The 13,624-nt window shown below is 40.1% G+C and overlaps 1 protein-coding gene across 9 annotated transcripts in view; it reads right to left on the bottom strand.

Annotated features, from left to right (window-relative positions):
* The window catches only part of CLIP1 (CAP-Gly domain containing linker protein 1), a 182,491-nt gene that overhangs the window by 9,485 nt on the left and 159,382 nt on the right, over positions 1-13,624 (bottom strand). For 5 of the 9 annotated variants that reach the window (XM_089662035.1, XM_089662028.1, XM_089662033.1 and 2 more), the window contains 3 exons: positions 12,993-13,013; positions 11,176-11,293; positions 147-306 (listed from right to left, as the gene is read on the bottom strand). In XM_089662035.1, the coding sequence (XP_089518161.1) occupies positions 147-306; positions 11,176-11,293; positions 12,993-13,013 (299 nt within the window). Of the gene's footprint in view, positions 1-146; positions 307-11,175; positions 11,294-12,992; positions 13,272-13,624 lie in introns of those variants that run through there. The other 4 variants (XM_089662029.1, XM_089662031.1, XM_089662036.1 and 1 more) reach the window with 2 other exon arrangements.

Below are 13,624 nucleotides of genomic sequence, written 5' to 3'. Positions count from 1 at the left end.
AACTGGATACATACATTCTATCATCAGCGGGGGAACAAAAATAGAGCGCACGTCTTGCCAATGATAGCTGGCTTTAAATAAACTCAGGTTAATTCACACTTCTGGAAATCGGGACCCTAAACCTCACTTGTACAGTAAATAAGTACCTGAAGAGTTTGATAAATTATTGAGCTGCGTCTTGTTCTCGATGAGTTCCTTCTCCAGGTTCTGCACCTTTATTTCCAGCTTGGCTTTTTCAGACTCCAGTGACTTCAATGCTGACTGCAAGCTTCTTGCAGACTCATTCTCTCCCCGCAATACTGTAACCTAGGCAGAAACAGAGAAGTGAGCTAGTGCCAGGACTAACACGAAATGCTATTGAGTGTATGAAATGCATATAAAAGGGAAGTATTATGGCAAATGCACAATACTATATGCAGCAGAAGAATTATTTTTTTTTACATTAATAATACTATACACAATAATCTCAATTTCTAGCATTCTAGAGAATATATTTTATTTATTTATTACAGGTACTCATATAGCACTGTCAATTTACGCAGCACTTTACAATATATATTGTACATCAGTTCCTGCCCCCAAGGAGCTTACAATCTAAGGTCTCTAATTCAAATTCATACATACACATACTAGGGCCAATTTAGACAAGAGCCAATTAACCTACCAGCTTGTCTTTGGAGTGTGGAAGGAAATTGGAGTACCTAGAGGAAACCCGCACAGGGAGAACATGCAAACTCCAGGCAGGTAGTGCCATGGTAGGGATTAGAACTGACAACCCTAGTACTGCTAGGCAGAAGTGCTAACCACTTAGCCACTGTGCTGCCCATATATTATTCTGTATTTAGTATATCTAAACAGATCATTAAAAATGTGAAGTTAAACTTGGTCTATACCTTAAGTCCAGAGTTAGATAGCTGGTAGCCAATGCTCATTAAAATTACAGCTCACTCCTAACTTTTGAGGTTTTCTCTAATTGTTGGCAATAGCCTTGACACCTGAATTCCATGATAATTGGTCCACCCTGTCTTAGGCTAGGATCACATATGTGCGGGTGGTGCAGCTGTGGATCTGCACAAAAATCCGTGCAGCCGCACCACCTGCACAGAGGAATGCGGACCCACAGCGGGTGCCATTCATTCTAATGGAACGCCACCCGCACTGGAAATCGCAACCGTACTGGGAACCGAGGTTCCCGCGCGGGCTGCGTTTTCAAAAGAAGTGCAGGGACTTCTTCCCTGCATGTCCCGGGACATGGGAGTCCATTCCATACTAGTAGTACTGCCTGGACGTTAAAGAAGGGGACATACCCCGAAAGCTTGTCCTCAAATATATATGTTAGTGCAAATACAAAAAAGTATCACATCAGTACTCAATTGTTTCTGTCGCAAGTGCACTAATACGGCTACAATCAAATCTAGTTTTTTTTTGTGCCAATGCAGAACGCTTGCAGAAAAACTCACATCTCTGCACATGGTGTGAACGAGCCCTAATAAACATTTTACAATTATAACCACTTACCAACCGCAATACGTATATAAGTTGCGGCCTTTAAGCGGTTTACCGGAGTTATGGCTGAAGCCATCAGCCATAACCCTGGTATTTTTTTTTCAGCTGGCGATTGTCTCTCATGAAAGCACTGTGAGCAATTAATTAGCCAATGGATCGCTTTCAGAAGCAGCGGGAGGGGTCCTTTTTAATAATTTTATAGAAAAAAAAAAATACAGATTTTTACTTGTAAACAAAAAGTGCAGAAAAGGCTTTGTCTTCAAACATAAAAAAATGGAAATTACCACCTCTCTATTCTTCATGTCCTCAGTTTTCAGATCATTTATTTTTGGGGCCTTTAGAGCAGTGGTGTTTTTAGGTTTCGTGCTGCCCTAGGCAACACAAAATTTGCCCCCCATGGAGAGACCCTCACACCAACCAACTCCTCCCTTCCCCATGAAGAGAGCCTGACATTGACTAACACCCCAGGCCCCACCCGAGCCTTCCACTACCACAGCCCCCCATACACTGACAACCCCCCCAACTTGGCAAGAGACAAGACACTCACCTTCACAGCTCTGGACTTCCCCAGGAACAAGAGTCAGGCTCTGCATACACCATCAAGCAGCCCGCAGCCTCTCTCATATCCCACCTGGTCCCCATGCTGCGTGTCCCTTCTTTCAGCCCTTGTTTTGGAGGGCAGCTCTGCCCCCCTGAAAAATGGTGCTGCCCCCCTGAAAAATACAGCCCTAGGCAAATGCCTTGTTTGCCTTGTGGTAAATACACCCCTGCTTTATATAGTTTTTCAAGGCAATAATATGCAGTTTAGCAATAAGTCCAGCAGCAAAGAGGTTAAACTCAGAACAACAGACTGGCAATAATTCCAGCAAGCAGTTTTCCTACAAGGGAATGTATGTACATACAAACCAAAGTCAGCTAACATCAAGATACTTCATCATTTTCTTATTAATATAGTTACTTAATTTTACATCCATGTTATATAAATCTGAATTTACAGCAGAACCAAAAGAGCCAGCAAAAAGTTAAATTCAGGCACACATCATCTACATGATCTAAACCTGTCATCCACACACCATACCATGTAAACTAACCTTTACATCCATAGTCCTCGTTACTCTTTGGAATTCTCAAAACGGTGTCTTATGGTTTAGCTTGTGTACTGATGAAACAATCAAACCACCACTAAATAGATAATGCATTTTGTTCTGCTTCAAAAGGCTATGAATAACTGTTTCAGATTGATTCAAGGAAGAAAAAAGCTATTGTGCCTTCAGCATGTCAGCTGCACAGCAAATCCAACGCACAGTTGTCACTTATTCCAAAAAGACAGATCTTTAGTGAGTCAACATCTACTTGTCATTACCAAAAGGCCAAATGTTCAAGGATGTGAATTAAACGTATTACATAAAAAATAAGATTTTTGTACTTGCTGTAAAATATTTTTTTGAAGTCCATTGAGGGACACAGGAAGGAAGTATTATTTAGACATCTGAGTTATACAGCCACCTTCAGGTGGTTTGGACACTGGCAAATGAAAAATGTTAAGCCAGCCCCCATCTAACCCCCTAAAAGCAATTTAACTTAGGGGATTAGCAACAGCCACAGAAAGAACCAACTTATGTGAAAATCTTACTACAAAAAATGTCTGAAGAAAAATCTGAAGGAATCAGGCAACAGCAAAAATGGAAATTGTCACAAACAATGAAATGACACTGAAGAAAAAAACCTGGTGTATCAGACCAGGACAGGTCGCCACCAAGGGGAAAACAAGCAACCAATCATTCACCATAAAGAAAACAGTGCAGTAAAAGCTTCTTTCTGGCACCTCGACCAAACAGCTCATTTTTGTTCAAGTATCACCTTATTGTACTCCTTAAAAACAACCACACCATCTTTTTCCAGAGCAGCCTGTTTTTCTTTTGAGGTTGCCTGTGAGTTTTTCTTTGAATCCCGGACAATTCTTCTGTCAGTTATGGCTGCAATCTTTCTTGGTCTACCTGACCTTGGCTTGGTATCAAGAGATCCCGGAACTTTCCACTTCTTAATAGGTGATTTAACAGTACTGATTGGCATATTCAAGGCTTTGGACATATTTATATGTCCTTTTCCATCTTTATAAAGTTCCATTACCTTGTTACGCAGGACTTTTGACAGTTCTTTTCTGATCCCCATGGCTCAGTATCTAACCTAGTCAGTGATTCCATGTAAGAGCTAACAAACTCATTGACTATTTATACACTGACACGAACTGCAATTTAAAAAGCCACAGATGTGGGACATTAACCTCTAATTGGCATTTTAACCCGTGTGTGTCACCTTGCGTGTCTGTACCAAGGCCAAACATTCCAGGAGATGTAAATTTTTGATCAGGGCCATTTGGGCGATTTCTGTTATCATTATGATTTAAAAAGGAGCCAAACAACCATTTGATAATAAATGGCTTCACAGGATCATAATCCTTCAACAAAAGAGCATTTTTTGGCATGATCAGTCATATTTTCAATATCAATGCCAAAATTTCACAATTTCTGCCAGGGTATGTAAACTTTTGAGCACAACTGTACCTAAACCCTTGAGTGCAGGGAAAGTAAGGCTGGGCAGACAAATCATATGAAAACAAAATCAACCTGTTAAAACAGATTTACCAGTTAAAACTATAGTTGAACACACTTAACCACTGACTTCAAGGAAAGGAAGGTTGAATAAACAAAGCGTGTGCTAACAAAAATCCCAACCATTTAACAGTTCAAAGCTTAAGTGGAAGCAAAAACTGCAAGCAGTCAGGCCTCTTTATTGCCAAAGAGACACTGCATTGCAGAAGAAACCTACCTGCCTGCTTGTAGTCTTCTTTAAAATGTACGTTGAGATGCAGAAGCACAGCTCAGTCTACATTCTGCCACAGCGCCTGTGTGCCCAAGAATGACTGAATTCTTGCACATGTGCAGGAGTGCTGTTATCCCGTGCCATCCAATGAAGATGGCTGAAGACTGGCACGGAGCAGAAGGTGACAGCACAGGACATGGACCATTAAAGGAAGGATAAGTTTTGCTTTATCTTCAGGGAAAGGAAAGTTGGTTAAACAAGGTACATCCAAACCAAAGAATTAGAAATAGAAAGCTAATAAAAAAACAACCCTTACCCTTGCTTTCAGGGAGAGGAGTGCAGTTTGAATTAGAGAACACTGTCAAGGACCGATCTTTTACCAAGGTAAGAATCGGTTGTCCTAGGTCACAGAGAACCAAAAACAGAACTTGGGGTAAAAAGAAAGCAGCAGCAAGTTGAAGTTTGAGCATCAAAGTTAAAAGATAATCCAACATAGGACTAGCAGACAATCCGCAAAATGCAAAGGTGAAGAGTTACCTTTATAAGAAAGGTTTAGCAGATAAGACAGTGAACTTATGGCATTAAGATCTGCAACGTGAGTGGGAGATGGACTGAGGATGTCTACAAGGTACTACTGTAGCAGTAGAGGAATAATGGGGGTTCCTATTTCAGGATTTCCTGTGCTGATGCAGGGATAACAGTGTCAAGGACAGAACCAATAAGACACCTACCTTTAAAGGGTTAGCAAATCAAATGTTCTCTTAGCATATCCTTGGCATGACAGGCACAAAGTCAAGCACTCTTTGCATTTGGACAGACATTACATCCATGCTTGTAAGAGACTATCACAGCTTTAACACAGTGCCTCGGACATTTATTCAAAAAGCTCCAAAACATGAGGGGAATCCTCAAAATGAAGCTGGTTCATTATACAGAGCGAATTTACTTACCTATCTTAGTCACTGTTAATAAGTAATGGACAGTTCAAATTGAAATCTAAATAAGGAATCTGACTGGTAGTCAAATGCTAGGCATATCTGCAAAACCTGCAGTATAGAAGAGTGCTGATTAAGCTTCCAAATGCTAATCCTTTTCAGGCTGGATGTCCATACCCCAAAGGATTTTTTAGAGACTGGGTCACACAAGGAGCTTTGGGCCTGGAGAGAGCTCTGTGGCTAACTAGCACAGTACACGGAGGTCTGAAAAGTGCCAAAATACAGAGCCCAGTGTCCGGAGGTTCAGCGAGGTCCAAGTATGGCCTTCAAAGATATTGCTGAGGATGAAGATCCCAAAGCTGCTGTGTAGAGACTAGCTGAAACAGCATTTCTTGAAATGTCAAATTAAGAAATAAAGGTAACAGAACAATTTAAATGTAAAATTATAGGAACAATTTTACAAGAGAGACAAATTCAATAGTGGTCTCCAATACTGGAATCGAATGGCTAATTCACTCTTTTCTGAACATCTCAATGAATAATGTATGTTTTCAAATGTCTATGTGAGTTGTAAAATGCGGGAAGAACTATGCAAACCTTTCGCCAGAGGCTAAACAAACACAGATCAGTATAAGACCTGGATTTAAAGATTGCAGTGTGTCAAGATATTACCCAATACACCACAACAAAAACCCCTATCTACTATTCACAAGTATCATGGAACAAGTTCTAGAATCAAAGAACTATGGCAAATTCCCAAGACTCCTTTTTTCAAGTTTCACCTCTATCACACCCAATCCACAAATCAACACACACACATTTTTATCTCTTCCCCTCACCAGGTGTATGCACCTCCATTTCTTTAGCACCAACCCTTATTTCCATTGTATAGTCATTACATTGCATAATTTTCCCCAATTTATTCTCTTCATTTATTCTTATGGTTACATTCCGTCTTGCTATATTCTATCAAAGTGTATGTTCAGCATTTTAACATTGCATTTTATCATGTGTTAGAATATACATTTCTCATCAATTTTCATTACATTTATGGCTTTCCTTCTCCATTCAATATACAGTTAATTTCCAATCTGTAAAACATGGCATTCCCAGTCTGAGAACTCCCTTAGTCTGTGTGTCATCCCCATTCCATCTATACACCCATCAGTCACATTCCTCTTTCACCCACAGCATCCTCACATCCTTGTCTACACATCCCTCTCACTTTCACTTCATTTTCCTCGCCAATAAATATCCTGCTTCTATTAGATTCTATTGTGCTAGCCTTGAGTTTATTTACAGCTGTCAGCTATATTATCTTACTCCAGAAATCTTCCTGTTTGCCCTTAGTTTTACACTTATCTGATCCACTTCCCCAGTAGCTAGTCTTCTGCTCGTATCAGACTCCCTGTCAGCTCCTTGTAAATTCACAAATTTCCATAAGTTCCAAACAACCATAATCCCTTTCTATTCCACATGTACGTTATCCCTGCCTATTCACAGTCATCCAATACTGTAATCAACCCACATTTCATTCATGATCACACGCTATATTTCTCCTTCAGCCACTCTCCTCTGAACAGCACAGCTCCCCAATGTCCTTCAATACAGTCTGGAACTTTTTCCCCATGTTTAGGTATGATCTATCTGCAGTGTGGGTTGCTGCTGACAAACACTGCGCTCCTAACCTAGCCAAATTCAAGTAATGATTTTTCATGTTCATTGATCGTTTTTTAATTTAATGCACCACTTCCCTGCACATTTATCTATTTTTCCTCTCATCTACAGTGACCACATATACCTCACTTAGTGTAGTTCATACCAGTCTGTTTTTCTACTTCACCTCTCACTGGAGAGCGTAGCACAGCGTTTCTAACATTTTGTTTACTACATGTAATTTTAAAGTACTTTTTATTTAATCTTTACTTTTTTTTTGTTTATTTCCAAGAGGTTGTTTCAGATTATTGACAAGTTTATTGCGCTTTGTTTAGATCTATCCTCACAGTAGGACATTGACACCTTTAATGTTCTTGTCATTACCATTTTTATTCATATCTATGGTTAGATATGATTATGGTCAAGATGTCAGTATTTTTCGGTTTGCTTAATTTATATGAACCCAAAGCATATTTTACCATTTGTGATCACATGACAGCAACTTAATGCATTTAGGCATCTAGACGTGGTGAAGACGACTTGCTGAAGTTCAAACCAAGCATCAGAATGGGCAAGAAAGGGGATTGAAGTGACTATGAATGTGGCATGGCTGTTGGTGCCAGATGGGCTGGTCTGAGTATTTCAAAAACTGATCTACTGGGATTTTCTTGCCCATTCCGATGCTCTGAGTTCTAGCCAGTGTAAGCAGTATGTAGGGCAGCATCTAGGGGTCAGTAAAGGTCAGTAGTAAGAGCAGTATACTGGAAAAAGTAGGGCACGGCGAGCAGTGCAATGTACAGGGGGCTCAGAAGTAGTTTCCTCATGAACAGCAGCACAGGGAAGCTGCCGCAGAAGACCTACCAGTTATAATGCAGATTCCAGCCAGCCCTCCTCTCTTGTCCATACCACATGTTGCCATCCACAACTACCTTGGATTGACTGAAGAGGTGGGCCAAAGAGGATCAGCACAGTACAGTCCAGGGATGAGCTCAAGAGCCCGAACCTGCCCAAGCTATCCCACCTAAAAGCTATCAAGGGTGGCAAATGTATGCAAAGGGAATGCTGTGGGGGGGGGGGGGGAATCAGCTTTGACAACTTCTTGGCAGCTCACTGCTTTCCTGATCAGCTCTGCCAGTTGAGGGTAGTCAAAGCAGGGACGAGATAGCGATCTACCAGTCACTCTCAGGTGATTGAACTCTGGCAAGCTTTTGAGGACAGACCCCCTGGGCATCCCCCTATAACCCTAACCAATTCTATGAGTCTTAAGTTTTGTTGCAAGCAATACAAAGTAACCCAGGAATAGAAGGTGTGCTATGTCCTGTAATGTACACCACAATATGGAATTTACAGGCAAGTAAAATTTCCATTTATCTGAATTGCTCAATACAGCACATAGGCTGAATATTCACAGACCCTGGGAAATCCCTAAGCAATGAGGAAGAACAACTAGGCAAACCAAACTGTGCCAAAAGGGCCAAACAATAATGATGGTTAACATAACCAACTTCAAAGTGCCACTTCAAGAACTTTGTGACCCAAAGCTAAATCCGCAGAAGACTGGACGTCCAACTGGTAGCATTTTGAAAAGGTATGAACAGAGGACCAGGTAGTAGCCTTACAAAGCTGGGCAACATAGGCTTGATGTGGGCATGCCCAAGAAACACCTACCAACTTGGTGGAGTAAGCGCATGAACATGGAGGAGTTTAGTTCTTTAGCGTGTAAGCTCTGGCAATATGTTGTCTGATCTATCTAGCAATGGTGGACTTGGAAGCACAATGTCCCTTGCAAGGTCCTAACGGCAGGGCAAATAGGGAGTTAATGTCCTGATAGAAGCTGTTGCTTTGAGGTAGACTGTGATCACTTCATGTCCAGGCAGTGAATTGCAATTTCCTTTGGGTGCTTTGAAACAGGGCACAAAGATGAATGGACTATGTCTTCACTGAGCTGGGAGACTGAAACAACCTTAGGAAGAAATATGGTATTGGGCATAAAACTGCCTTGTCTTTGTGAAGAATGAGGAATAGATCCTTACAGGAAAGAACCACTAGCTCTGAGACATGTCTGATAGATGTGAGAACAACCATGAAGGCTGGTTTTGCACAGCACAGAGAAACATATTGAGGCCCTAAAGAAGCACAGGGTGCTCTGGGGAGGCCTGAACAAAGATACAACTTGCATAAAGGTTTGACAAGAGAAAGCAATGGTAGAGGCTTTTGGAAAAGAATGCAGAAGGTTCAAATATTTCAGAGTGACAAGTCCTGATTGTCGAAACCCAGAATGCGAGGCACAGAGTAATCTATGGCATTTTAATGCTTGTATTCACACCAGGCAAAAAAGGATTTCCAGGTAAAACGGTAGATCGTTCTGGTAGTGGAAAGTGGGAATGACAGACTCAGCGACCCCACTGTCCCTTAAGACCTGGGCTTCAACAGCCATGTGACTGAGAAGCAGGATGGAATAAAGGGCCCTGAAACAAAGAGTCTGGACTGTTGGGAAGAGGCCACGTTTAATCTCTTAGTAGTTGGTCTGTCTGTGTACCAGGTTCTTCTAGGCCAGTAGCAGAGGATCCTTGGTCCTGGCCACAAACAGAGGTAACTGTGGAAGTGGATTTCCTGGCCTCCAGATTCAACAACAGAGTCCCCCATCTGACATACCAGATGCTGGGGTGATGGGCCAATTCTCCTTGGTCCAGGTGGCGAAGACTGGGGTAATCTGCCTGTTAGTTGTCCACTCCTGGGATGTGGACAGGAAAGATCACTGGGCAGTGTTTCTCTATCCATGAGATGATCTGGCTTGCTTCCCTCAAAGCCTCATGGCTCCTTCAGCCCCTTAGGTGATTAATGTAAACAGTTGTGGCACGGTCTTATTTTGCTTGTGCTGTGTCCAGAATGACACACAAATATCTCAGATGATGCAGATTTTTGGAAGTTGATCACTGATCAGAAAAACTGAAGCATTTGGACTGTGCCATGGACATTTGCAGACAGCTGGATGGGAGGGGAGTCCTGTTTTTGTACCATGCCAAGGTTGGAAAGTAAAACATGTCCTCTAGGGGTCCTGGCGAAACCTCTCTCTGGAAAAAGAGATGGTTAAGGGCATTTTGCAAATCTGTCTGTCCTTGAGCAGACTGTGGCTGATTCCAGAGAAGAAAGTGGTGAAGCAGTAGAGTTTTGAGTCTATTGTTCACCCCTATGAAACCACCAATTGAACCCACAGGTTTGAGACGTCTGTGATGTCCTCCTTTAAGGGCATACGTGTGAGGTGTCTTTTGCAGATAGCTTCAGCTGACCAGGCTTTGAGCCACTAGATTCTGCACATGTGAATCGAAATGAGAGCCATTCTGGATATTTGTGTAATAACGTGTTCTAGGGCATCCACAGATAAGGGCAGAGCAGAAGGTAATTTCTGTAAGTACACAGATAAAGGTATTCTTGCAAGTTCTGTCTGCCAAACCGCAGATAACTAGACTAGGGCAATGAACAAGCAACACAATCCTTTAATTTTTTTAAACCCGAGCCTTTCATATCACTTTAAAAATGCATTAACATTACCATTCTGTAATTAAAGTGTATGTTACCCCAACATTTCATATTCCTCATATGTGTCTGTTGTACCATGTACTTGTGTTAAAAAGTATCATGCTCTCTTTGTATTTCTTAGTGTGAAATACCTGGTGGTCCTGCCAGTCCCCCTACTTTTCTATTTCAAACTGACCACACTAGGCATGACAGCACATCCATGTATCCCATCCATACGAACATAAAGAGTTTTTCCTTTCATTTCTATTTAAGTTGGATGGGTTGTTTTACAAGGTAAGGGTCAACATACTTTAAACTAAATTTGCTAGGGAGTATGGATACATAATGACATACCTAAGTGAAACAGCTAACTGCACTGTTTAAAAATAATTCATGGGATTCAAGTGACTTCTAAAATAAGCTACATATCTCTGCCTTGTACTTTGAGTGCTATCATTAAAGGCCTATGCCCATGTAAAAAATACTTTGGTTACATTTTCCCAAGTGCAGTTTTAATGCAAACCAGACCTGGGAACAATAAAGCATGGAAAGTATTCACTAAAGAAACCAATCACAAACTGCTGAAAGATGAGATCTCTTGTTATAAGTTCATATAATATTCTGTAAAAAGTTTAGATGATCTTTGTTACAGATTAAGACATGTCCATCCATCTGGGTTCCATCCAACCAATTGTGGGCAGCAGAACACACATTACTATATAATACCAGCACTTACCTCCTTCCGAAGTCTTTCCAGTTCTTTGTCTTTTTCAGTGGCCAAGGCACTGGTACTGGAGAGAGACTTCTGTAGAGAGGACTTCTCTTCATCAAACTCTTTCTTTATAATAGATTCTCTGCGCAAAGTAAAGTAAAAAAACCAAACAAGAAAGAAGTAACTAGAGAACATATTAAAGATTTGTTTGTACTAAACTCTAAATGAATCCATAAGGATTGCAAGTAATAATCCAATTGAATAAAGTAAAAATTCTGAGATCTGCAACCAGGTATTTTGTGTGGGGGGAAGCAGTGGTATAAATCGATCTCTGTCCTGTGCCTTTTGGCCCATATAAAACTCTTCTGGATAAATGTCTTCCTGATCTGTGTGCCAGACAGAAGATTTCCTGTGGAAGTCTATAGGGAATCGTCTCATAATGGACAGTGCAGACAGCAGGAGGGCTTAAATTACTGCATTAAGGCAGTGGGTCAAAAAAACACTAAGCAGACTAACACCATTGCCTCCACTCATCTCCTTGATGACAATTCACTTTAAAAAGGGGCCTAATAAAATGTTTCTAAATATAAATCCTGTGGAAAACAAAAAGGTAAATCACACTTACGTACCTTGAAATCACATTAAAAAATCAAAACATATTTATATTTTTTTAAGATCATTACAGTGGAAATCGTTTCGGGAAATTACCAAAAGACACACAATAACATGCACAGCTTTACTGCACAATAAGCATGCAAAGCATTGGGTATGATGATGGAAGGATCAGCTGGTCCTCTTCAGCGATATTAGTAATGCTGAAATTTATCTCCTGCCAGTGGAATTATACACACAAAGTTCCAGTCTGTGGCAGCTTTCCACTTGCTCAGTAAAGTAAAGCTATGTGATAACTTGATAGGAAAAAAAGGTAGTACTGCATAAACGTTTTCTAAAAGTAACTTTTAATACTAAATTAAAATACTTTGGGGTTTAAATAAATAACTGGTCATTCTAATCATACCAGATTTTCTTTTAAAATATTCATGCAACACTTTGGTTTTATTAAAATAAAATGCTACCAGTATGATTCATTTTTAAAGATGTCAGACTTGTAGTTGGCTAAAATGATAGAACCATCTCTGAGATCCCAAAATAGTGGTGAAAAATTCAAGACCTTTGATTTCCAATACATGAAACACAATGCCATATTAAATAAAGTAAAAAGAAGCAACATACTGATGACTTGGCACATGTACACAAAAAAGTTAAGAGTAGCAAGTGGAGAATCTAAACTTTGGTGTCCAGTCTGTGAACACGTGCACTAGACTAAGTCCCTGTGTCAGGCAAGGTTGCTTTTAGGCAACGGCAAAACAATTTTATTTGGGCTTTAGAAAATCCACTTCATGTTTATTTAGTTAGAATAGGATTATTGGATTAGGTCTATTCATCCTTTGCAGAAGATGTCAAGAAGAATATAAATTGTAGCACAAATAATCAGAGGTAACATTAGACCCTTATGTGCCTCAGATGTTTTAGTTACACTGTCTGAAAATATGTGAAATGTACATGAAAGCATAAATGGTTACGACAGAAGAAAAGGAAATCAAAAAGGATGCATATTCTGTAAAAGGATTCAGGTGTTCATAGCACCACTGTGCTGTATTAGAAGATAAGGCAACTTGATTGGAGAGCACACCACCTGATTACCATTCCTACAAAGCAATTCTTGGCTCTCCATCGGCAGCTGGGATACAATTCCCAGCATGCTCAGCTTAGCCTAAACCTACTCTAGGCCAAAGATTCTTCTCTTATTACTCATATACATTCAGTAACAAAACAAGTACCTTACTGTGTTACTGGGTAAGCTTAAAAATGCAAGATAACAAAGACCATATGTTAGAAAATGTGAATAGAGAAAATATATGATATACAAGTAGGAAAAAATGTGGAAAGTTCCTTTTTGGTTGGAAAAATAATTGCAGCTTAATTTTTCTTTTACAAAAACAAAAAGCAAGACACTTTGGGACATATGCAGCCAAAATACGTACAACAATGCTGTACTAAAAAAATATGAAATAAAAAAATAAAACTATTTGTTGTAACGGGGATAGACTTTCTTCAGTCTTACCATTAAAAGACACACAGATATAGCAAAGGAAGCAAAAAGTAGAAAGGGAGAAAGGAATGGGATGAGCATTGATTAGCAGCGCAAGCTGAAACACAGCAGGACAGTTTGCAATCCACAAAGTTTCAGTTACAGGATAATATTCGATGTAATACAAAGGTTTGTAAATTTATTGTGGTCATTTAGTACTTATTAGTTAGGCCTTGCTACATACAGATGAAGGAAAACAAGGAAAATACATTTGAAGAAAATCAAAATACCTTTTTTTGAACCAATAACATTACATAGATGACATTTTTCACTCCACAAAAAAAAAAGAAAAGAAAAAAAAAAGAAAGTGGATTTCCTACA

This window comes from Staurois parvus, unplaced genomic scaffold (assembly GCF_062004578.1).
Source record: "Staurois parvus isolate SC_StPar_1 unplaced genomic scaffold, SC_StPar_1.0 ptg001418l, whole genome shotgun sequence".
Classification (NCBI taxonomy): Eukaryota; Metazoa; Chordata; class Amphibia; order Anura; family Ranidae; genus Staurois; species Staurois parvus.
This window is presented reverse-complemented; position numbering and strand designations above follow the sequence as displayed.